The sequence below is a fragment of the Podarcis bocagei genome, assembly GCF_964188305.1.
Source record: "Podarcis bocagei genome assembly, chromosome: 12".
NCBI lineage: Eukaryota > Metazoa > Chordata > Lepidosauria > Squamata > Lacertidae > Podarcis > Podarcis bocagei.
The window spans coordinates 49,350,729-49,376,935 of NC_138137.1; the positions used below are offsets into that span (position 1 = coordinate 49,350,729).

General features: G+C 46.7%; 1 protein-coding gene across 1 annotated transcript in view; it reads left to right on the top strand.

Moving 5' to 3' along the window:
• SHH (sonic hedgehog signaling molecule) overlaps positions 1–25,193 on the top strand; it is a 32,596-nt gene extending 7,403 nt beyond the window's left edge. Inside the window, exons 2-3 of the mRNA XM_081163812.1 lie at positions 1,726–1,987; positions 23,246–25,193. Of these exons, the coding sequence (XP_081019938.1) occupies positions 1,726–1,987; positions 23,246–23,949 (966 nt within the window). The 3' untranslated portion in view covers positions 23,950–25,193. The remainder of the gene's footprint in view (positions 1–1,725; positions 1,988–23,245) is intronic.
• The last annotated feature ends 1,014 nt before the right edge of the window (positions 25,194–26,207 follow it).

Genomic DNA, 26,207 nt, shown 5'->3' on the forward strand with positions numbered 1-26,207 from the left:
CCCTCCCGCGACACACTAAAAGCATAAGGAACGAACACCCGTGGCGCTTGGAAGGGCCGGGGACGCGAGTGGGAAGCGTTGCCGGGGCTTCCATACTCAATTCCGCGCATCTCCAGGGAGGGCTGGGAGAGCCACTGCCAGTCAGTGTAGACGGTATGGAGCTACAAGGACCCTCAGTGTCAGCTGCTTCCTATATCACCACGTTCCAATTATGGGTTCCAAAATTATTCTTCTTGGGAGATTCCAGCGTAGGGTGCCTGTGAGCGATCCTCGGGGCAGAGATTAGAGCCTATGCGTACATTCTCCGTGATGGGTTAAGGGTTAAGACCGCAACTCTCTCTCTCTCTCTCTCTCTCTCACACACACACACACACGCGCGCGCGCGCGCGTGCGCGTTTCGTGCAGCTCGATCCTATCCACGTTTATACAGGAGCAAGTTCTACTGAAGGACTTATTCCCAAGGAAGTTTCCACGTGATCCACAGCCTCCTTTTCATGCCGTGGGTCTCTGCCGGGTAGTTCCTGCTCCCGTCTTTTCTACCCACCTGCTTCTTTGCCAGCCCCAACTGGAGGCTTTGCTCGCAAAACCGATTTGCGATGTATCCTAAACAGGCAGAAACGTTCAGGATGAAATCATGGGTGCGCACGGGTTTTTCCTCCGTAGTGAGTGGGCAGAGGAGATGGCTTAAGAAGTAAATAAGTCTTGTTGGTTTTCGGAGAGGTGATGGGAAGCTTTAAGGCCGCGATCCTAAGACCGCGATCCCCCCTTCCCGGTTTCGAAATCAACACGGTTCTTTCTTACCTCCACTTCCGGAAGAGATTTTCTAAAAAAATGTTTGCGATAGAATGCTTCGGTCACTGGAGGATACCACCCACAAAACATCTGTGGATCGCACCTTTCTCCCCGCCCTGCCTTCTAAGATGTTCTCATATTCGATTCGCTCTGCTCTCAAACGCTCCCTAGAAATAAGCAACGTGGGTATGGGTCTAGTAAAGGTGTGTGTATGTATGTGCGTGTGTGCGTGAGTCAATATCCTTGGCGTGGGAGGGGGGTGGGCTTAGCCAGTTGGGCCACAGGCCGGGAGACACGGGTAGCCGCTGGGATGGTTACCATGGATGCCTTTGCAGTCTGAGTCTTCCTCTTGACTCTGCGTGGAAATCCGGGGTCCACGCAGAGTGGAAGAGCGCACCAGAGCCCAACAGCAGCGAGACTGCTGTGGGGTGGGGAGGGATTGAAGCCCATTTAGGGGTGCAAGAGGAAGAGGAGCTATCCTAGCTGACATCCCTTCCGGATCCTGGCCTTAACAGAAGCGCACCAGATCGATATCAATGAGTGCACCGATCTGGTTTAGGGTTGATGGATGGAGAATCTCCACCATGTTGTTGCAGGACTCCAGCTCCCATCACCCCCAGCCAGAATGGCCAGTGGCGGGGAATAGGGGGCCCAGCAGCTCCTGGGGGGCCCACAGGTTCCCCATTCCTGATGCGAGGAGTAGGGAAGCGATTTGATTCGGGTACCGGAGTGCTGTTTAACCCTTTGCAGCCTTCGCGCGTCTCCAGAAAGATGCGTGCGGAAGGGAGGTGTGGATGGGTCGCTGCTGCTGCTGCTGCTATTACTACCCTGGGATGGCGGGAGTGGGGAAGCAGGGAGCGGCTGGCCTTCCTTTCCTCCCCTCGCGATACTCCTGTGCTCTGCTTGACCCCCCCCCTCGACCCCCCCCTGCAGCGCTGCAAGGATAAGCTGAACGCCTTGGCGATCTCGGTGATGAACCAGTGGCCTGGCGTGAAGCTGCGCGTGACCGAGGGCTGGGACGAGGACGGCCACCACTCGGAGGAGTCGCTGCACTACGAGGGACGCGCCGTGGACATCACCACCTCGGATCGGGACCGCAGCAAGTATGGCATGCTGGCGCGCCTGGCCGTCGAGGCCGGCTTCGACTGGGTGTACTACGAGTCCAAGGCGCACATCCACTGCTCGGTCAAGGCCGGTAAGAAGGGGCTGGGGGCGGCTCATTCGACTCGGGAACCCTTAACACCCTCTCCCAATAAATATAGATGTTGCTCTCTTATTAACCTGTTAGCAGCATTTCACAATAATCATAGCTTGATCCCTAAGACATTTGGATGGCGCCTTGTGCGCTTCCTTCCGGTAACTCCTGCAGCCAAGCTGGTGTCAAAGAAGTCTTGTTCTGCTTTCCTTTGGGCGCATCAGCGAGGTCCAAGGCTTGTCGCCTGGCCAGCCCAGGACCTCCAGACACACTACCCAGCCTTGCGCCTCACTTCAGTGCTGCTAAGGCAGTGGTTCGACTTCAATCCCCTCCCCAAACTCACTCCATTGTCTCTCTATAGACAGACGGGATGCCAACCACACACATAGCTTGGCCTGTACAGAAAGAGAAGGGGCAGTGCTAAGATCCAACTCCTAGTAGTAAGCAGGTAGTAAGTACAGTAGTAGTTCACATCTGTTTCTTTATTCCAAACAACAGAGCAGGTACTTTATAGATCAGGCAGAAGGGATTGGTCTTTGATCAAAAGAGCTTGTTGTAACTGTTGCTGCTAGTAGTAAGCAAATCCTAGTATTAGTAGTACTTCACTTTGCGCCAGGGACATGCTAGTTGAAATATTGAAAAGGACTGGTCACTGGATCTCGCAGCCAACAATTAGTCCTGCTATAGGACAGTTGCAACAACTACAGTTATTTAGGATTAGTACTGTATTCCCAATACTGCCTACTCTGTACTAGGGAGAGAAGCAATGGAGAGGTGGAAAAATCCCATGGCAATTGGCCAGATAATTTAAGAAGCACCAGTGGAGCTATAGCACCTTAAAAGACAAAGAGCGTTGTTGTGATGTGTGATTTCATGGGCAATACAACAGACGTATCTTAACCCAGCTTACTGTCGCCAATAGTGGCAAGGCAAATGCCTCTGAGAAACTCACAAAGTGGGCGTGAAGGTGTTGAGCCAGCCCAGAGTCAGCAATCCACAGGTAGACTGCCTTTATGTGTAGAGGTTTCTGCTTAGCTATCATGGCCGGTCTGCCAAACCACTAGCAGGCCCATTCTCCACAAATCTGCCAAATCCTTGGTTGCTGGTGTCCATCAACTTGACTTCATTGTGCTTTGTGTGGAGGACGAATGGTGCTTAGGGCAGGACTGGGGAATCTGTGGCTCTCCAAACCTCACTGGACCCCAGTTCCCTCCAGACCTAGCCAGCATAGCCAATGGTTAGAGGTGTTGTAGTCCAGCAACAGCTGGAGGCCCACAGGTTCCCCAACCAGGCTTATGGAGAAGTGGTGGCGGCTGTTGTCCTGTGGAAATGGTAGGGCAGAAGGCAGGGAGCCCAACCGAAGTTGGGAGCCAGAGCCAATGAAAGGAGAGCTGACTGGTTTTGGTCTCCACTGTCTTCTCTGCTGAATTGTACAAGCCCAATGCTGAGGCTGAGGTCCAGGCAGTGTCACCTGCTGGGCTGGGTGTAAGAAGGCAAGCAGATGGGCCGGGAGGAATCGAGGCTGAGCTTGGTGGTGCAGGGCCCCAATTGCCCTAATGGACAAAACTCCAATGTGAAGTCTGCATTGAATATCCATTGAACCCATAATGTAAGGGAGAATCCACCTCTAACGGACGGATCTGTCCTTCACTGCCATGGGAAGATCTTGCCCCAGACTCCACCCACTGAGATGTGGCTCCCACCCTCCTCTGGAAACTACCTGAGAAAAGGCTATCCCAGACTTGCCTGCCAGATCTAAAGGCTGCAGTCTTGCTGCCCACTTGAAGCCCGCTCCATTTAAGTCAGTGAGACTTACTTCCAAGGAAAACTGTCTAGGAATCTGAATACAGAGAGCTCGTTGAAAACCTCTCTCCCCAAGCCAGTTAAGCCCTTTGTTTTTCTACTTCCAGCTCCCGAGTACAAAATCTGCGCAGCCTTATTTCGACTTGTTTGCAAGCAACAGCATTTTACTTTCCAGGACTGTGTTTAGACAGGGAGAAGCTGGGTTCTCACTAGAAGGAAGGAGATTAGATCCCACGCACCCTACCCTATCCCGAGGAAGAGTCAAAGCTCACTGGTCATAGGCCAGTCTTGCCCCTAGCAGGATTCCTTCTCTGCTGAATCACTGGCAAATGCACTTGAGGCTGCGAGTCAAAGTTGCAAGATGGATTTAGGTGCAGCGAGTGAGAGAGGCTGGTTTCGAAGGGCACAGGCTTCCAACTCAGCGTGGCTACAACATGGGTCGCCCTTGATGCGGTTTAACTCACTCCTCAGCACACTTTTAACTCCCTGGGACGCGGGTGGCACTGTGGGTTAAACCACAGAGCCTAGGACTTGCCGATCAGAAGGTCGGCAGTTCGAATCCCACAACAGGGTGAGCTCCTGTTGTCCGGTCCCTGCTCCTGCCAACCTAGCAGTTCGAAAGCACGTCAAAGTGCAAGTAGACAAATAGGTACCGCTCCGGCAGGAAGGTAAACGGCATTTCTGTGTGCTGCTCTGGTTTGCCAGAAGCGGCTCAGTCATGCTGGCCACATGACCCGGAAGCTGTAAGCCGGCTCCCTCAGCCAATAAAGCGAGATGAGCACCACAACCCCAGAGTCGTCCACGACTGGACCTAATGGTCAGGAGTCCCTTTACCTTTACTTTACAGCACACTTGAGCATCAGCGAGTTGAGCTGGCCTAGTGCTCAATTTATCCGGAGTAAATGAAACTGGAGTAGTAGTGCATTGCTGCACCTGTAGTAAGATTAGAGGCTTGACAATCCAATTCCAGCTCCTTCAGACTGTCTTAGAACTGACTCAGCCCTTTCAGGCCTGACCTAGATAGTTCCTTGGGATTGTAAGCAGCTGGCACCCCCAACTCAAGCCCACCCGTCACTTCAAATGCAAACAACTCTCAGGCACGGACAGCTCAGTCAATGGCCGCTCATCCTTCAGTCTTGTAGGCAAGCCAAGTTTTCCAAATACTCCAGAGCAAATGCAACTTTGGCACTGGGATTTGGGGATGGGGGGGCGGGGCGCGTCCCCTTTGTGGCTCTTCTGGGAAGAAGAAAAAGATTCTAGTAAGAATTCTCAAGTGTTTGACTCTCCAACAGGCAGTGCGACCCACAAACTACTTTACCCGGCACAATTGCTCTTACATAGGGCCAGGGCTGTTTTCTGACAGACAGGGTGTGCCAAGACCCCGTTTTCTTTCGCAACGAGCTGGAAGAGGCCAAGTCCTGTGTCGACTGGATTTCAAATGCTTTCCCACCACGCCTCGCCCTATATTCATCCTAAAATAGGTTAATTAGTAAACCTCTTCCTCATTATTCTTCTTGTTCCTGCTTCTCTGTCATCTGCAATAAAACCACCCTAGTTCCGATGAAAAAAAGTCGTTTTCTCAAATCCGGATTGTAAATCGGCACATTGACATGAGGCAGATTCTTTTAATCTGGATCACAAATGGCCACCGTTTAGATGAGCCCAAACCTACAGGGTGTAGGGGCCACACACACCCTCCACACACCCCTTCAGCTTCGTTCTTACAATCCACCTGGCGGTACTGGGAATCCCCCGTGCTTGCAGCGCCACCTGCTGGTCCGGCGGAGAAATGCTCGCATGTGGCCGGCCCCCTCCCCCTCAAGCTATCTGCATAAATTGTCGCTTTTTAGCAAAACAGTTAACGGTGAATTATTTCGGAGGAGTCAGGCCGCTTGTTTTGCCACCTCCTCTCGTTTGTTTGTTGCCTGGAGTTTAAACAGTAGTTCAATGGCAGCTTTCAGCTGGGGCAAAAAAAACAAAAAACCCCACCATCAATTTAAACGTGCCAAGAAACATGCATTCGCGAAAGAAAAATAATGAACTTGCTCTAAATATATCGATTGACATAAGAAACAAGAGTTAACGGCGCGCCCGTGTTTGGGAGGAGGGCGGGGAGCAGCCACCCATTTAAGTCAATGGAGATGATTTCATTGAGAAGAGGATGAGAGCAGCTCGGGTTTCTTCTAACTAGCCTCAAATGCAGGCATCCCCAAACTCGTCCCTCCAGCTGTTTTGGGACTACAATTCCCATCATCCCTGACCACTGGTCCTGTTAGCTAGGGGTGATGGGAGTTGTAGTTCCAAAACAGCTGGAGGGCCGAGTTTGGGGATGCCTGCTCTAATGTCTAATGAAAAGAGTTCCTATTCCTAAATATATGCCCTCCCACTTCTCCCCTTCCACACCCTCACACACAGAGTTCCATTTCTGCCCCCCACCCTACCATGAAATGAGTAGGAAATTCACTGCCCCTGTTTAAATAACAATCAACGGAGGGTCCGAGGGCATGTGCAGACAGCATATACCACATTTCTTTGGCTTCAGGCTATGAGAGGTAACATTTAAAAGCCTTGAACAGCATCAACTTGTTTAATTAAGCAGTGAAAACAAAGCACCTGAGCCTTACGAGGCTAGTTTACAGGAAGAAGATGTTTGTATTTTCATGTATGCATAAGAATTTGTGCATAAGCCAGGGATGAGGAAACTGCAGCCTTCTAGATGTCGTCCAGCTCTGTCTGCTTCAGCCAGCCAGGCCAATGGTCAGGGATGATGGGCATTGTAGTCCAATGACATTTTGAGAGTCACTGGTTGCCCTCCCCGGACAGAGGACGTGCCTAAATATTCCTTGTTTTTCTGCCACGCCAAAAAAATAAAAAATAAAAAGCTTAAACAAAGAGGAAGGGGCAGGAGGGAGGGGTTAACTTTCCTACTCAGGGAATGCTCAGGGGTACTCATCCATAACTTTCAGAATCCACCTGGATTTAAGAACATAAGAAGAAAAAGCAGTTTCTGAGGGCAGGAGCCACTCTCCCCTCCCGTGGTTTCCAGTAACTGTTATTCGGAAGCATTTATGCTTCCATCTATGGTGGCAGAGTGTAGCCTCTGTGGCTAGTGGCCATTGACAGCCCTCTCCCAGTTAATAATTATTACTACAATTAACAATTGACCCAAATGATTCATTTCCTTTCAAAAAGGCACTACAACTGGATTTCCACCCTGTAGCTCTTGAAAATTATCTATCTTTACACATTTGTATTGTGTAGACTTTCCCATCCCCCAAAACCTGACTTCCAAAACAGGAACTTAAGTCCCTACACACACTCTCTCTCACACACACTCATACAGGATAGTTTAATCATTATTGTGGTGCATGTTGCGTGCTGTAGGATCACTAGAAATCCCCAAAGGACTTGGTGGTTTATGTTGGACAATGTCAAGTTTATATATAGGTACCATTTACATCTAAAGGTGCTTGAGATTTAGGCTGCCGCCTGGCCCTACTTACCTGAAAGTCAACCCAATTAGATTGGACAGGATAAACCTCTGGGGAGGCATGGTTAGGATTGCGGCCTTACTCAATCACTGAAGAGGGCATGGTTAAAATCTGGATCCAGAGTTAATAACAACTAGATTGGTCCATAACAGCATCCAGAAGTCTAGGACAGAGACTTCCTCATTGTAGATAGGAAGAATAATGGACTGTGGCATTTTCTGTTTCACATACTTTTCATGATCCTCATAGTGAGTGTGGAACATCTTGTGGTGGCAGCCAAGAACCATCTTGGAAGATATATGTACAAAAATAGTTCAGGAGATAGATGATAGATAGATAGATAGATAGATAGATAGATAGATAGATAGATAGATAGATAGATAGATGATAGATAGATGATAGATAGATGATAGATGATAGATGATAGATAGATGATAGATGATAGATAGATGATAGATAGATGATAGATAGATAGATGATAGATAGATAGATAGATAGATAGTTAGATAGATGATATAGATAGATAGATAGATGATAGATAGATAGATAGATGATAGATAGATAGATAGATAGATAGATAGATAGATGATAGATAGACTTGTACTGTAGTTTGTAGATTAAGGAAGATTTTGCCAATGCAATGACGTCCAGATGTTGCTGGACTACAACTCCCATCAGCTCCAGCCAGTGTGCTGGCTAGGGCTGATGGGAGTTGTAGTCCAACATCATTTGGAGGCCACCAGGTGGGCAAAGGCTGAATTAATGAACAAAATGGACCACTGAGTTGATTCCAACTAAGTTCTACTTAGAGTAGACCCTCTGAAGTGCAGGTAATTAGAATCCACTCGGAGTAAAACCTATTTTGATTACAGACCATGAATTTCAGTTGGTCTACTTTGAGCGGAGTGTAGCTGGAGGCAAGCCATAGAATCTAGATGGTGTGAGGGTTCAAAGGACCTTCCCCCAAGACTCTTTTGGAAGTGAAGGACAATTGCAGTGCAATAATGTGGAATGGTTAGGGATGCGGGTGGTGCTGTGGGTTAAACCACAGAGCCTAGGACTTGCCGATCAGAAGGTTGGAGGTTTGAATCCCCGCGACGGGGTGAGCTCCCGTTGCTCAGTCCCTGCTCCTGCCAACCTAGCAGTTCGAAAGCACAAAGTGCAAGTAGACAAATAGGTACCGCTCTGGCGGGAAGGTAAACGGCGTTTCTGTGCACTGCTCTGGTTCGCCAGAAGCGGCTTAGTCCTGCTGGCCACATGACCTGGAAGCTGTATGCCGGCTCCCTCGGCCAATAAAGCGAGATGAGCGCCACAACCCCAGAGTCGGTCACGACTGGACCTAATGGTCAGGGGTCCCTTTACCTTTACCTTTAATGTGGAATAGTATAATAGTGTTATTCTTATGATGTAATAGTGCTTGCCAGTTCCCTTTGTCTCACTTGTGCACATTCACTAGCTCCAGTGACACGGGGAAAACTTAGCACATATAGCTGTGCCCGTTGCTACATCTCTGTGTTGAGAAAATTAGCTCCTTTTGAAAAATTGTCCTGTCCTTCAGTTACTAGAAGCACAGGACCTCTGATAGGGAACTTTAGGTTTTTATAGCATTTGATCTCCGCTGTAGTCTAGAATACCGTGGGCACAAAATAAGTATTGAAGAAGTTGTTCGTTTCTAAGTAAAGGAACCCAAATAGTTTTAGTTTATAAATATTTATTTGTAGTCTGCTTATAAAGGTACCCCTGCCCATACGGGCCAGTCTTGACAGACTCTAGGGTTGTGCGCCCATCTCACTCAAGAGGCCGGGGGCCAGCGCTGTCCGAAGACACTTCCGGGTCACGTGGCCAGCGTGACATCGCTGCTCTGGCGAGCCAGAGCCGCACACGGAAACACCGTTTACCTTCCCGCTAGTAAGCGGTCCCTATTTATCTACTTGCACCCGGGAGTGCTTTCGAACTGCTAGGTTGGCAGGCGCTGGGACCGAACAACGGGAGCGCACCCCGCCGCGGGGATTCGAACCGCCGACCTTTCGATCGGCAAGCCCTAGGCGCTGAGGCTTTTACCCACAGCGCCACCCGCGTCCCAATAGTCTGCTTATATACAAATGTAAATACAGCATTTCCACCCTATAATTGTTCAAATATGGATCACAAGATAATGATAATATTAAAATTAGACAACTGGGGGAACTGCAACAAAATCTTGTCCAAGTTTGGAACTAAAAATTCCCATTGATCTCAGAATTTCTATGGCTCTCTCTCGAACAGGTTCTCACTGAAATTGGTCTTTCAGAATTACGTTTTAAATGAAACATAGATTTGAAGTCTTGCTCGTTTAATCTTAGGCACTACCATTTAATATCAAGGTGCCAAAGTTAAAACTTTTACTCTCACCCCCCAAAAAAACCCCTACTTCTATAATTTCATGTTGTTGCTGTTTTAAATGGAATTAGGAAACCATAGTTTTGATGCCCAAATTGTTGCATGGTGAGATCTGAAATAGGAAAGGGGATCAGGGGCAGATGGGATATGGAGAACTTATTAGGTCTGAGCAACAGATCTTGCTGCAGCTTGCTCCCAGAGTGGGCATAGAAAGGATTTATGGGGGGGGGGGAGAACCTCAGTCAGTTAAGTATTTTTATTGATTTACTTAATTTAGGGGGGCAGCTGCCCCCCACCCCCTTTTGGCTACGCCCATGCCTCCTAGGTCCAGTTCTACACCTCTACTTAAGCAAGATTTCTTTTTTAAAGTTTGGTTTCCGCCAGAGGAGTCAAATCAGCTCTAATCCAAGTTTTCAATCTCACCTGCCTTCTGGAGTGAATTATCTGTTAGCCGAGCTACCACCCACAAGGTCAACACAAAAGGAACAATACTACAATAATAAATGGTTTTATAGGGCCTTCGCATCAGGGAAGAATTCGCCCTTTATAGATCTTTCAACAACCATTTCAAGTGCTGTACTCCAAAGCAGCCTTTGCCAACTGGGTGCCCTCCGAAGATTGTTGGACTACAACTCCCATCAGCCCTGGTTTGTAGCATGGAGGGTGCCATGTTGGTAAAGCCTAAGCTGGGTGCCCATACTCATCTTCAGCACCATCCAATTCCATCAGAAGCAAATGGCTCCACCAGGCTCAATCTGGGCATTGAGATTCAGGGCACGCTCAGGATTTGGGAAGGGAGGGGGGTAACTTGGGGGGGCATGTCACACGAGGTCGTGTGACTGTACAAGGTGGATTTCCCCAGCGCTGGCTTGAATCCCGTCTGCTCCAGCTGGTTTCCAATGGCCGAGCGCTGGTTTCATGACTGAGAATGCGATGAGGAGATTAAAAAACCAAAGCGGTCCAGGCAGAGGAGGTTCTCTGAGCCGCCATCTCTGTTTGCAAAAAGTATGATCCCAGAGATTGGAATGCAAAAGAGGCGAGCTGCCCCCCCCCTACAAGGCCTGAATGACTGTCAAGAGGGGGAAGGCACCGTATAAGAGACAAGACAGATCGTGGGGGCTGGTGCGGGCGAGGGGGGGCGGGAAGAGAGAGACTGAGAGCAAGCTCCTCCATTTCAATTTCAAATACACATCTTGAGTGTTTTGGAAAAGTGTCTTGGTCTGTGCAAATAGCTCTTGGAAGGCCTTTGGTGGGGAGGGGGCAGCAGGGTTGTATAGGGTCTTCTTTTTGCAAAAGTATGCGTGTGTGAATTGGCATAGAGGCCCCCCCCCACACCTGAACAAATAGGGGGCCTGGGGGGCGGCAGGGTGGAGTGTTGGAAGTGTCCTCTCTTCTGAGAGTGCCTCCCTTTTATTGCACAGATCAGAATGACAATGCTGGCCTTTTATTGGATTTTAATTAGAGAACCCAAATAAGGGCCTGCTCAAAGAAGCAGATTTTCACACCTCCGCCAGCTTGCTGGCATGTTTACTGAGTTGCTACACAACTGGACCTATTCATCAGGCCCCTCCGAGTGTGCAAATAAAGCCTAGGCTGAAGAAGACGGGACTTTGGGGGGAACGGCGGGGGGGCTGGCAGGGAGTGGTGGAGGGAGGTTGTCTGAAGGTGTCAGGAACTTTTCTTTTTGCTTCCTCGCAAAGGGCATCCTTGCCTCCTCTCTGAAGATTTCTGTTCGGTTCCTTCCCCACCCTCCACTCCCAAGCCTTGGAGATAAAACTGTTAGCCGATCAATACCAATCTGTTTTGTTTTCTTTTTCCTATTTTACCCCTTCCTGAGAAAAGGCATTAGGAAAGGTTCCAAGGGTTGATTTCGAAATGTAATTGCTCAGCCGGCTAGCCACAGTGGGAGCCGAGCCACTCGCTGCCCCGACCCAGCCTGCTTTTAGGAGGAAATTTGCTCTGGAAATAGCCCACTCAGGAAGGAAGAGGGAACTTGAAAGACAGAGAGGGAAGATGGGTTTCAGCATCCTGGCTCCACTGAAACCCAGCGTGGCACTTGACTTCAGCCAGCTCACACAGCTTATTTTGCAAAACCTCTTGATGTTGGAGGGTGGGACCGTGAGGTCATTTTAGATACTGGACCGAATGGTCATATGGGGAACCCTTGGCAAGATGTATCTGGGAATCTTTCCCTAGTGCATCTGAGTGCCTTCCTTCTCACTCAGAGTGAGGCCCTGCACATCCTCCCCAGACACTACACCTGATGTTGAGGTGGGGCAGGATGTCGTTGGACTCCAGCTCCCATCATCCCTGACCATGGACCATGCTGATGGGAGTTAGGGTCCAACATTAGAGGGTGGCATCTTAGCTACCCCTGGGGTAGGACTACCATGATATCTCATGTCTGGAAAGTATGGCAGAAGCACTCAGTTCTACTTTTTCCTTTGAGAGAAAGCTGTGAGGGCAACTTATGCCCACATCCTGCCTTCTGGTGCTGTTTTCTGAGAGCCTGGGGTGTCCAGCGATCTTCAGATGGGTCTTCTTGGCCCACCCTTTGAAACTCTTTGTTGCATTCCAAATGTATATCAGTTTAACTGCAACAGCTTTCCCAGAGGATGGTGAGAATTGTAGTTTTGTGGAGGTACTTGATAGTTCTCTAATTGATACCCATAGTCATCCCTCTTCCCCTTCCTGACTCACTAAGATTTCTGGGGAGATGGAGTAGTCAGTCTAAGACTGCAACACTATGCACACGTACATGGAAACAAAGCCACAATCTTTTGTTTCAAGTCCCAAATCTGCCTGCTTCCCTCCCCTTTAATATTTTTCTGCAGTCTAGATGCACTTGCAAAGTGCAACTCTGGTAAGATCCAAACTACCTGCAACCATGTGCAATTTTTATATAGATTTGTGACAATGCCACAAATGTGACATGTATCTCAAGTCCTTCAGATACCTACTGAGACCGGTGCCCCTTCCCTTGAAACAGTGTTCCCCACTGAACACCGTTTATATTTATTGGTTTATTAAATTTGTGACTCACTTCCCACAACAAAAAGTCCTGAAGCAATTTACAACACTGTGCAACTTACTTGTGAGTAAACACCTACAGGACTGCACTGTTTGTCTTTGGTTTAGAAAGGTTGCTGCTTCTATGACATTCAAGGATGATGATACAGTTCTTGGGGTATTAAGCAGCCTTTGAGTCTTTCATTCCAGTTGACTGAGAAAAGATCTGGCAGCTGCTAACTGTTCCTGAGGCTCCCCTCTGGTGCCTGGCTACCACCTTTCTTCATCTGTCTAAGCCAGTTAACCCACAGCCAAGAGCAGCTTTAAACATAGCAATGAAGCTGGAATCCAGATCTCCTTGGATGGAATGTTCTGACTTGTGATATGACTCCATTTAGATTGCCAGCAGATGGGCTGATTCAGGTGGTTCAGAAACTGTGGTCCATGGACCACCAGTGGTCTGTGAGCTTCATTCAAGTGGTGTGTTTCAACAAGTGGCTACTTGGTTGTGCCAAAGGTTACACCAAAAATGTGGATTTGGAGTTGGGTTTTTTGAAGTAGGAGAGAGAGGCACAGAGGTGTTTCGGAAGGCAGTTCCAGGAATAGGAAGTGTTTATGGCACCAGATACATTAAAATTTTCATCCTGTGGTGGCCTTTCAAAGAACTACATCCTGGTGCATGTTATATCTGAAAGTCCCAGTGTGTTGGTACTCAATAGTGGCACCATGGAAATGGTATCTCTATGTCATGGGGAAAACACTTGTTTCCAAACAAGTGTGTTTGGGATCATGGCATGCTTTTTATGTTCTTTCTTGTCCAACTCTTGCATCAAACTGAGTGTTGACTTTGAAGTAGGGATGCTTGCTGAGTTCAAATCCTTTTTCATGCATGAACTCTCTGTGTAACCTTGAGGAAGTTCCTCATTCATAAAACTGTAGTATCTGTCACCTTCCTTGGAGATCTGCTTTGACCATGAATAATTACTAAGGAGAACTTGTGATGGACTATTATTACTATTATTATTCCTGGTCCTGTGGATACTAAGGATTTTGTTTTTTTTTATGTTGTAAAATTGGCCCATGTGAACTATGCTGATCCAAAGCAATGCTATATTGAGGGCACAAGGTTAAGTATCTCCTCCAAGTTTTCTAAGGACCTGGGATTTCATCTCACAAACCCTGGGGGTGGCTGCTGTGTCCTCCGTGAGAGAGTAGCTTGACCCTGGGTGAATTTGGGGTGTCTGTAAGCAAGAGAAAGTCCTCAAAGGTTTTTGATCTGAATACAAGTATTCAGCAAGAAACAAAAACCCACATCTGAATCTGAATTTGAAAACTGCTCCTTGTTTGAGCTTGAAAAGCATTTGTTTGAGCTCTGATGTTTAACTTCCTGGGTAGAGTCAGAGACCCACCCGATATGTTTGGTTTCTTTGGAGAAAGGTGTTAAATTGTTTCAGGCAATAAATATGTCCAAGGAAGTTGGTATATTACAGTAGACATGGTATTGGCTGACGTTTATGAGAAGGAATTGAGGCTTCAGGTTCTGGGAGAGACAGAAGACTCTTTATTTTCTTTGTTCTCCTGCCTTTCAGTATTGTCCTGGCTGAAAGAGAATCAGCTCAAGACAAAAGTAGTCAGTCAGCTCAAGACGAACACAGTCCGTTTAGCTTGGGCCTGGCCTTATGTTACAAGAGAGTGAAAAGGCTCATGTCCAGGCAAAATGCAAGAACGTTCAGTCAAAAATCCCTGCTCCAAAGATCTTGCAGTCTTGATTTGGTGATGCAGAGGACAAGGCAGGCTTGGGGTTGGGGGAAGGACAGGTCACAAAATGACAGACCAGGATAAATAGGGTCTTTATTTCAGAGATGGGTAGGAAGAAATCTTGGTGTGCACACCTTTTAGTGGCTGCATTCATCTTCTCTGAGCTGAGATATGCCTGTTCAAACTGGGCCAGTAATGAGCCAAATTAAAAGTGTGCGGACATGGGACCTGTGAAGCCATTAGGAGGACCACAGATTTTGTCTGCTGTTTGAAGCAAATCCGAGGGCACAAGGTCCCTCTTCTCCCTGGCAACTGCGTTTCCATAGTAACAGAGTTTCAGTGGCTACTGCAGAGTACAGCTCCCTAGTTTTATACTGTCCCTACATTATTCCAGCAACAGTTGCACAGGTTTTATGTGCATATATATGCTTATAAAATTTATCGTGCATGCGCGCGCACACACACACACACACACACACAATGTAAGGGTTGTAGTCAGCTAAGTCCTACTCACTGTAGAACCATTGGCATGACTTAACATGTCTATTGACTTCAGTGGGTCCTTAAGTGTAGGTGGTGCTCATGGATTTGCTTGCCTTGGATGGAACAGAAATATGAGCCCCTACAGTCAATGCTTTTACTGCAGCTACCACACAGCTGCACTCAATGCCTGGTGCAATGATGATGATAATTTATATCTGGCAGATAAATCTAATAGAGATGGCAAAATGACCCTAGGGTGAGAGTTGCCTTGCTGAGGTCATTTGGCCGGCCACACCTTTTTGCTCTTTTAAGACATTGCAGAGTGGCAAAAGAATGTTTAGCCTATATTTTTGAAAGGTGTGTGTATGCATTGTATAGATACAGATATATAGGATGTGATTTTTACATGTAGACTTCATATATTAGTGGGAGAAGCTGTCTTTTCTCCCAAGTAAGTTCTAGTTTTACACAAGAACAGGAGCATTGCTTGGTACTTAACTTTTAGCAGGACTGGAGCCTTAATCTGCAAAGGTCAGCACTCTGTCTTGAAGAGTGATCAGAAGACGGTCAATCTGAAGGACTGTCCGCTGCATAGATAGAGGTCCATCAGAAGGGAGACTTGCAAAGGTCTTTATATTGTCCCATCAACAGTTTCAGCACCTGGACGGCAGACTAAGCAGGGATGGAGGTCACCTGTCCATGTGCAAATTTTACACTCGTTGGTGTCTTCATTTTTTGTGCTGGCGAATCTCCTCTTCTTTGGTAATGTGTAAATGGCCACCCTAGCAACTTTATATGCATAAAGATTGGATCTGGAATTAAATACAGTGGTACCTCAGGTTACAGACACTTCAGGTTACAGACTCCGCTAACCCAGAAACAGTACCTCGGGTTAAGAACTTTGCTTCAGAATGAAAACAGAAATTGTGCAGCGGCAGCGGGAGGCCTCATTAGCTAAAGTGGTACCTCAGGTTAAGAACAGTTTCAGGTTAAGAACGGATCTCCAGAACGAATTAAGTTCTTAACCAGAGGAACCACTGTATACAGATAATAAAAAAATATTACCAAAACCAAAGCAAAACAAATCACAGAGACAGACACAGAACCACAAATATATAAATTATATTTTCGCAGTACAGATTTAGCTGATGGAGTGGAGTAGGAGGCACCTATTTAAAGTATGAGTTGTTCTGAAGAATAAAGAGCAAATTTATTTGTTTTTTATCCTGCTGCCTCATCAATCCTCCCTCCCAAACTTCCTTGATTCCAACAGTCACCCATGTATATTATCTGCCACAGGAAGTATGGCAGCAGTATAGTTTTATTTGTTGGGCACTCAGTGGCGTAGCGTGGGTTGTCAGCAAGGCAAGTAATTTGCGCCCCCTAACCCTAACCCCCAGATGTTGCGCCCGGTGCAGCCGGCCCCCCCTGCACCCCCCACGCTACGCCACTGTGGGCACTGGAAAGGCAAACATGAGTCTTGTGCAAAGCCATTTGTGTGTGTGTGTGTGTGTGTGTGTGTGTGTGTGTGTAAGTAATGGACAGCAAGCAGTTGAATAGTCTTCTACTGGAGTCGACAGAAGGGGTTTCTTTAAAGCCTACCGTAATTGCAACAGAGTGGGGCAATTTCAAAGTAGGCCGCAGCTAGCGGGGAAGTGCTTGAAAAAAGTTAGCTACAAAATAAGTCTTCTTTTGAGCATAAATTTCAGTGGGGAAAGGGGTGGGATTGTGGGTCCCGTGGGCACCAGATGAGGTCTATATAGGCACAGGCGCACCTGCAAGTGCAGCCCTGGTGACCCCCGGTTTATAGGATGGATTTTTGCATGTCCAAAGAACTGGTTGTCTGACAGAAGGGGAGAACGGACAGGGCATATGTGCTCAGCTTGTTTAGGAAGATAAATCTCCTGCATGAACATATTATGGCCTCAGACCCCAGGGTTGGCGGGAAACCTGGCCCAAAGGGTTTGCTCTTGGCCATGGGCCATTCAAGCACGGCAATAGCCAAGGTGAGGCCAGCAGATGGCTGCTCCGGCCAAGGAATGTTCAGAAACAAGCACCCAACCCCGATGTGGTGTGGTGGTTAAAGTGTTGGACTAGGCCCTGGGGGACCAGGGTTCAAATCCTCAGTCCTGAAGCTCACTGGGTGATCTTGGGCCAGTCACTTTCTCTTAGGCCACCCTACCTCACAGGGTTGTTGTGAGGAAAAAATGGAGAGCGGGAAAACCATGTGTGCCACCTTTGAAGAATGGTGGGATAGAATTCTAATGACATTTTTAAATTTGTGACATAACAGTTTTTGTTTAAAGATGAGGGCTTCATTTTAGAATGGGAACATTTCTGGTTTAAAAAACAACAATAATAATCAGCAGCAACTGGTGCCCTTGATATTGTTCCAAACATTACCCACTTGGCAGACCAAAGCAGCACCCACACAAATGTTTCCTTGGCTCAGGGTGGATTTTTCAAGATCACTATCTACACGCTTGAAGTGTTCATGGAAATTAAAAAAAATCCCCTTTTGATTTCTGTGAGTGGCATTCAGCTCTGTTTTGTTCAGAGTAGACCTGTTGAAATTCATAGACCTAACTTAGTCATGTTCATTCATTTCAGTGGGTTTAGTTCAGGCATAGGCAAACTCGGCCCTCCAGATGTTTTGGGACTACAATTCCCATTATCCTTGTTTTTGATATGATTCATCATATCCATTCACATGCAACTCTTAATTCAATGATAATAAAATATTAAACTGAGGGAGGGGGGAAATAAATGGATCCCTGGACTTGAAACCCTGTCTATAAACTCTAGCTTAAGTGAGCTGATTTTAGACTCTGGACTTAATGCTCACGTACAGACCCCAACCCCACCCTTTTGATGTGTTTTCCTTCACTTACTGAACTCCAAAACGTGGTGAGTCCTGCTCTCCTACTGAGTAGGGCTCAGGACTTCTGCCTCACGGTTGTTCCCTGACAGCTCCATTGCATAGAAATGTGGCAACCCAACCTTAGAAGCAGAGCTGGATTTAGGTTTGATGAGGCCCTAAGCTACTGAAGGTAATGGGGCCCTTTATATGTCCAGTTGTCCTTTGTCAACAAATTGTCACTGTTCTTTTGTGTTGAATATATGCTACATAGTAATTTATGGACCTAATAGGTATCTAAAGCCATTTGCACATAACAAAATATGTATTTTATCAACGTAATTGTTGAAAAGTCCATGCAGAATGCAAAGTCCATGCAGAATGTAGGCACCCTATATATAGAAATGAGCAAACCAGTGATATTTTAGGGAGCAGGCTAGCAGGTGGGGCCCATTACTTACATCATAGGAGCCTACACAACACAAAACAATGTTGCTGTATGTAGGTTTTATTTTATTTGTTTTTTAATCTTATATTTTGGAAATGAACATCCAGGTTGTTTTTCCTTTAATTTTTGGGTGGCTCCCAAGAGAGTGGGGCCTTAAGTATAGCTTTTTTAGCTTATACGTAAATCCGGCACTGCTTAGAAGGACAGCTGGTTTCACATCCTTGAGTTCAAGCCTGGGATATGAGAGAAATTCAGTTACCTTTTCACTTAAGTTGCCCACAACACCAGAATGCAGCCATCCTTAGAAACGTTTACTTCCCTGAATTTTGCAATGCAGTTCTTCAACCGAAAAATGAAGGGGTGAAGGGCATATATGAAAGAGTTGCTAAAATAGGAAAATATAAACATTTTCAAAATGGGCTGGGTAAATGTTATTAATGGGAACACCTGCACCCAAAGATATGAATATTAAAATGCTGGCTAATTTTCACGAGTTGCGAACTGCTGCAGAAATGAGCTGAGCTTAAGAGTGGAAAAACAAGAGACATCAATGAAGCCAAACTGACAGGTCCTCCCTTCCCGAATGAAAACCAATCTGTGTCCCCATCGCACACCTTACACCGGCAACCCCGGGGCAGGTGTCTCCAATGTGCGAACTTTAAAGACAAAAGGGAAAAGGGCAAAACGCTGCCTTGGGTGGGGTTCCCCTCCCCCACTGCTTTTCATTGTAATCGCTTTGTGTGAGTAGCATCTGGGCAGCTGAGAAAGGGAGAAGGGAGAGCCCCTTAACACTTTCTCTGCTCCTTCTTTCATTCCACTGTGATGCGTGCTAACTTCATAGGTAAGGGAGCAGGTGTATAAACATGCGCGGGTGGGAAAGGAACAAGGCGGGAGGGAGATTAGATTTCAAAGCTTCCTAGCCCGTCCTGGGAAGGAGGCAGGCATGTTTTGCTAGAAACTCCTCGTCTGCCATTATAATGCACCTCCACTCAGCCCGGCATTGTTGCCAACGGTAGGGATTTTCCCAGCATTTAATCTTTAAAAAAAAAGGCGTAGTTGCAGGGCTCAGAGCTACACTCTTGAATCTGGAAACTGGTCTCCTCTCCCCAGATATGCAGAGGTAGACCATGGCTATTCTGACCCATTTTAATTTAGCTGGTGATTTAGCATTTAGCCCAGGCATCCTCATATTCAGCCCTCCAGCTGTTTTGGGACTACAACTCCCACCATCCCTAGCTAACAGGACCAGTGGTCAGGGATGATGGGAACTGTAGTCCCAAAACAGCCGGAGGGCCAAGTCTGGGGATGCCTGATTTAGCCTGTTCCAATGTACCAGTGAGGATAAAAGCAGGAAGGGCTGTGGTTGTGGCAAGAAGAGTTTTGTGGGAAATGACGGCAGCAAGCTCTGAGAATCAGTAATGTGGCCGCAGCTGGGATTTTCCCAGTCTCACCTAGGCACTGAGCATTTAAATACAAAAAGGACAGGCAGGAAATAATCAACCCGAGATATTTAATACCTATGTCCAGCGGTGAGGAGACGAGGCTTTCCTTACGCACGTTCCAAGCACTCCCTTCTTAATTATTCCTCTGGCATTCAAGGCAAGTTCCTGGGCTGATCCCTACTCAAATTAAACCCTGGATTTTCCCTTGCACTTAGGGATGTATTAGAATCATAATTACAAGTAGTGATCTAGGAGCAGACATGGAGCCGAGCCAGGAGGAGAGGGAGCTTTGCAGAAGCAGCTCCACTTTGGTGCAAGATTAGCAGCAAGGTGAATAAGCTGCAGGCCAAAGTGAAGGCATCTGCTTGAAGCCCCATTGGCCCATATATACGATATCTTTATTGTCATTGTCCCATGCAGAACAATGAAACTGAAAAACTACATAAAACATTCAAAAACCCCTAAAAACTCTGAAACCCCATTTTAAAATACACTATACTATAGAGACCCCTTATGCTGTGTTTAGAACCAGAATTGCATTTGTGTAGAAACTGTTTCTCAGGCGGCTAGTCCTGGCCTTTATAACCCTGTACCTTCTTCCAGAAGGCAAAAGCTGAAAGAGATCATTTCCAGGGTGCGTACTATCCTGCGCTATCTCTGCCGCTTTCTTATGGCACCTGACAGCATAGATTTGATCTAAGGTGGGAAGAGTGCACCCAATTATTCTCTGCAGTCTTTACAAGCCTGGACAGCATTGTTTTTCTGCTGACTGTGCAGCTCCCAAACCACACACACAGACCATAATACACTCTCCACAGTGCAATGGTAAAATGCCATCAACAGGTCCCATCACTCTCGTGCTGCAGAGCAGAGGTCCTCCCAAAGGCTCCTGCACCTGTTATCTTGCACCCCCCCCCCCAGTGCATTTGTTGGAGTCGCACAGAGCCTCTGCCCCAGCCACAAAAGGATGACTGTGCTCTGCTGGAGGGGACTGAATGGCAATGCTCTTAGTCAGGGACCATTTTCAGGAAGGAGTAGTGAAGGAGGAGCCAGCCCAATTCTCTTAGTGAGCTGCCAGAAAGCCCTTTTCGTCACAAACGTCAATCCTTCCCAGGGCCAGGTTTGACAGGAGCCCTGAGCAAAACGACAACAGTGGGGCCTCCTGCTGCGTCAGTGTGTCGTGGTGCGCTCTGGTTGTGGTGGCAGCTGCTTTGGGCAATGCTGGGCTGGATCTAGATACGTCCAGAAAGTGTTTCAGGAAATGCGTTGTAAACCTCAAAGTGGGATATATCATGTTGGTGAAAGACGGAACCCCACATCTGGTGTCACGGTGTTACAACGCATATAAAATGCTTTTTCTTTACTAATGTAGCAGAGTCCCTGGACGGCTGTATCTAACCACCCTTTGGACTTCCCCCAGTGCTCTAGTCTAGAGCACGGGTGGGGCACCTTTCCTACCAAGTGGTGTGTGGTACCAGAGGCAAAAGTGAGCTGAGCAGCCAATGTATCTCTTTCCAGTGCACCATAGGCTGGTTTCTACACAAACTCTCTCTCTCACACACACACCCCTCTCTTTCCTCCATCCTCACCACCAGGAAACACTACTGAGTTCAGGGACACATTCCAGGCAACCACAAACACTCCAGGAGGGTGGGAGACAGGGCTGACCAGAGGGAGAGAGTGTGGCTTGACCTCAGGATCCTCTGGCCATCAGCCAGCGTTCTGTGGCCTCTGAGGATGCTCGGCCCTCATTTTTCAAAATATCTATTTTATTGATTTACAGTGGTACCTCGGGTTACAGACGCTTCAGATTACAGACTCCGCTAACCCAGAAATAGTACCTCGGGTTAAGAACTTTGCTTCATGATGAGAACAGAAATCACGCGGCAGCAGCGGGAGGCCCCATTAGCTAAAGTGGTGCTTCAGGTTAAGAACAGTTTCAGTTTAAGAACGGACCTCCAGAACGATTTAAGTTCTTAACCCGAGGTACCGCTGTATCAGAAACATAGAATTGTTGGGGGGGGGTTAGACTCCCCCACTTTTTAGGGTTCTTTCCCTACAGAATTTATGTACTCCTGCAAATATTGGGTACCCCTCACCCCGCAAGCCTGCTGATATTGCCCACTTGTGCTTGGAAAGTTCCATTTTCGGTTTGTAAGAATTGGCTCTCACAGCCTGAGCATCAGAAACTCTTGTTTCTGGCTTTGAGGGACAGAAAAGCTTGTAGCCAGGCTATCTTGTAGGAAATATATTCAGCTGTGCTTTGTCACCGTCTTGTTGAGTAATATATTTTTGTTTTAATGCTGTTGTTGTGCTTTATTGGAATATTTGTACCCTGTCTTGGGAAACTTTCCGTTGAAGGGCAGTTTAACAACAACAACATTACTACTATTATTCTCATCACCATCTTACTATTAGAGAAGCCACAGTAGAATTAGTTCTGATGCGTCCAATGTTTATTTTAAATTGAGCCAAATTTGAGAGGGAACTATTGACTTTCGTGCACACTATATCAGAACAATTGGCTAGAGAGTTACAAAAGCCTGTGTCTCTCAGATCCCTCTTCCTTGTAAATTCCACTGCTGGAATGGGGCTTGAGGGCCACACTTATTCCTGGGCAATTTTTCTGGGGCAACTTGCCAGTGGTGGTCAGAGCAGAGTTAAAAGTCAATGAATGTGAATTTTGCCTTTGTTTGGTAGGCTAGTTTCTACACAAGCCCTCTATCCTCAAGCCATTCAAGCAAAAAGCATTAATGGGGATCAAGGACTCTTTCCAGCCAGGCAAAAACAACCAGGCAGAGTGCAAAGCAGCACCAGTGAGGTGTATGGCCCAGGGCCAGCCTTGATGGCTGGAGGGCTGCATCTGATCTCCAGTGACCAAGTTTCGCCATGCTTTACAACATAATGCAATAAGTTCTGCCGCCACACGGTACACCTCCCCACCCCATTCCAGCATGATTGGCTGGCTGGGGTAGGGAAACACACAGGCAGGATGACATCACGTTGCACCATGTGATGTCATAGAAATTGTGTGAAAGGGGGAGCTAGAGAGATACAGGGGGGTGGCAGTTTAGTATCCCTGATAACTCCGAGTTTCACTTGTGTTGTTGCTAGGAATTGCTTGTTGTTGTCAGGCTTCCAGGAATTGGCTTCCTTCCCCGTGGCACTCAGAATGGTGGTTCTCCCCATTAAGGATCCCACCCCCTTCTGTCCTTATTAATTTACGTCACTCCTACATCTTGTAATCTGAGCTTGATAACCCTCTGTACTTTCTGTTCTGCCATTTTCTGAGCTCTCTGTGACTTTGGAGAAGGGGTGTGTGAATGCTGCCCAGAGACTGTGAATCTGTTAACCGTCTCTCTCCCAGTATTTCGTCTCCTAGCTGTTCCCCATCCAGTATTTCCCAGCTTCTGCCTTCTGAACTATGTCCCTCTGCAAACCACTGTTCCAAATCTATACTGTCCTCCTGCTCCTGGTAAGATTCAGGATTGGGATTTCAACAGGTCCCTGACAATTGTCCCGATTTGTTCTGTTTCTCGTTGGTGCCCTCACTCTCTTCTAACACTCCTTCCCTTCTCCCACCTCCAGAGAACTCAGTGGCGGCCAAATCGGGCGGTTGCTTCCCTGGATCAGCTTGGGTGAACCTGGAGCAAGGAGGCACCAAGCTGGTGAAGGACCTCCACCCTGGAGACCGGGTCCTGGCAGCTGACGTGCAAGGGCAGCTGCTCTACAGCGAGTTCCTCGCCTTCCTGGACCAGGAGGAGCCTCCCGTCCGCAAGCTTTTCTACGTGATCGAGACCCGACGGCCGCGGGCGCGCCTCTTGCTCACGGCGGCTCACCTGCTTTTCGTGGCCCCACCGCAGAACCACTCCAAGCCCCAGCCTGTTTTCGCCAGCCGCGTTCAGCCGGGTCAACGCGTCTATGTGCTGGGCAAAGGGAGCCAGACACTGTTGCAGGCCGAGGTGCGCAGCGTGTCCCTGCGGGAAGAGGCCTTGGGTGCCTATGCCCCGCTCACTGCTCAGGGCACTATCCTCATCAATCAGGTGCTGGCGTCGTGCTATGCGGTCATTGAGGAGCATAGCTGGGCTCACTGGGCGTTTGCCCCTTTCCGAGTCACTCACGCTCTCCTGGCGATGCTGTACCCCAGCGGCCTCTCCTCCCCAGTCCTTTTCCCAGCCGCTGCCCTGGACGACGCCCCAGCAGGAGTCCACTGGTATTCCCGCCTCCTCTACCACATTGGCCGCTGGGTATTGGATTCTGAGATGATACACCCACTGGGCATGGCCAGCTGAGGGGGACGGCTCTCCACACCCCACCTTGACCTGTCATAAGAACAGAGAATCACCTTATGTAAACTTCTTGGTGTCGTGAGCCACTCTGAGCATGGTTTACCATGGGAAAGTGGCCTGCAAGTGAACAATGACGATGATGAAAATAGTACAAAGGGCGGGGAGGGGAGAAAACTAAGATGAAGAAGGAAAGAAAGAGAATGAAAGACTTTAAAACAATAATAATAATAGTAGGACAGTCCAAAGTAGACTTTAAGGAGCAGGAAGAGCCCAGGAATACCCCACCCCCCAGTTTAGTTGAGAAATATATATATTTTTTATTTGATTTCTATTTTGTTGTCTGTTTGATTGTTTCGTTGTCCTCATCTCCTGGATATTTATTTGTTTGGTATTTTGAAATAGATGTTTTAAAGGATATGAATCCGAGCTTCAAGAGCCTTAAATAGTTTCTTTGATAATTTATTATCATGTGAACTGTACACTCAACGGGGAGAAGAAAATTATTTTGCAAGGCCAAGCAAAAGTGCAAAGAGCTCTATTTTTCTATGTGTGACACACGTCCAGACTTTCCAAAAGTAAAACTTCTGTCCCTCCCATCTGTACGTTGCTTTGCTCTTCTACAACAGCGAGTCCTGGAACAAACGAAAGACATACTACTCCATAGACAGGGGGGGAGGGGGTCCGTAAATTATATTTTTATACACAGAATTGTAAATTCAATTTTTTTTTTAGAGAGAGAGAGAGATCAATACTTAACAGTCACATTTCATTTTTTTTGAAATAGTGTAAAATATAAGAATATATTATTTTAATTTAAATAGTATCAAATGTAATGTCAGCTTCTGTATTGTTTCTAATTGTCTTTGGAAATATTTTGCTTTGTATAAAAGATAACAGCCACCCTTTTCAACCACACTCTTGGAACGCAAGACTGTTACACACACCTTGATTCATTTGCAAAACTCTGGGGAGGTGGGGGAGAAACTCTCTTATTTTTACCTTCAAAATCAAGAAGAAGAAATTTATGAGAAAATATTTTTTAAAAAGCGCACATGTTGGCTATTATGTGACAATGGAGAATAGTTTGTACAGAGGAGGGGGGCAAAGGATGTTTTGCATTAATAAACTGATAAATAACCGCTGTCAATTTACTAAAATGTATTTTTGAATATTTTGTAATAGTTTTAATAGTTTTATAGAAATAAAATGTGCCATGCACAGTCTGGTTAGTATATAATAACAAAGGATTCCTGGTGCATCACATTGTTTTTTTCTTTTTAAACTGTTGTTGAGGTAGGAAAATGTGAATATCTGACATCACCATTCCAAGGGCTGCTGTATGGCCAAAGCTCTCTTGTTATTACTTAGTCACCTTCTCAAATAACGTAGTCACCTTTGAACACTCCCGTGGCCATTTTCAGAGCTGTGCTAAAATCTCTGATCTTTAGGTAACTGAGGATGGATGAATCACTCAATTTCAGTTTCTCTAAATTTCTGCAGCCATCTGCATTTTTTTTAAAAAATAATAATAATTAAAAAGTCCTCATGAAGATTCATCAGTATTTTAGCGCACATTTATTCCAATGTACACATTTTTATATGTGATTTTGACTAATATACACATCTCTGCAGGCCATTTCCTCTAGCACAATGCTCTTTTTCTATATTATGCTCACTAATGTATTCCTTTGCACACACACTTTTTATTCAAATATACACATTTTTGCACACATTGACTGGTTGGAGAACTGACTGGGAGATGTGTGAATTTCAAAGAATTGTGTTTTGGTTACTATCAAGATGCAGATATTGCCCTAGACTAGGGGTCTTCCATATTCTGCTGGACTCCAACTTCCATCATCCTTGGTCATTGGCTATGCTGGCTGGGGCTGATGGAAGCTGGAATCCAACAGCAACATCTGGAATAATAATAATAATAATAATAATAATAATAATAATAATAATAATAATAATAATAATAATAATATATTATTTATACCCCACCCGTCTGGCTGGGTTTCCCCCAGCCACTCTGGGCAGCTTCCAACAAAATATTAAAATACAGTAGTCCATCAAACATTAAAAGCTTCCCTAAACAGAGCTGCCTTCAGATGGCCAATGATTCCCCTAAGGTCCCTAGATCTTATGGGGACCAAGAAGGAGTTTGCCATGTGGTTTGTCAGAAGCCACATGCTTAACGTACTGTGGTGTTTGAACCCGAGTTCATTCTATGGAGGAGGGTTTTTGGATTATCCTCAGTT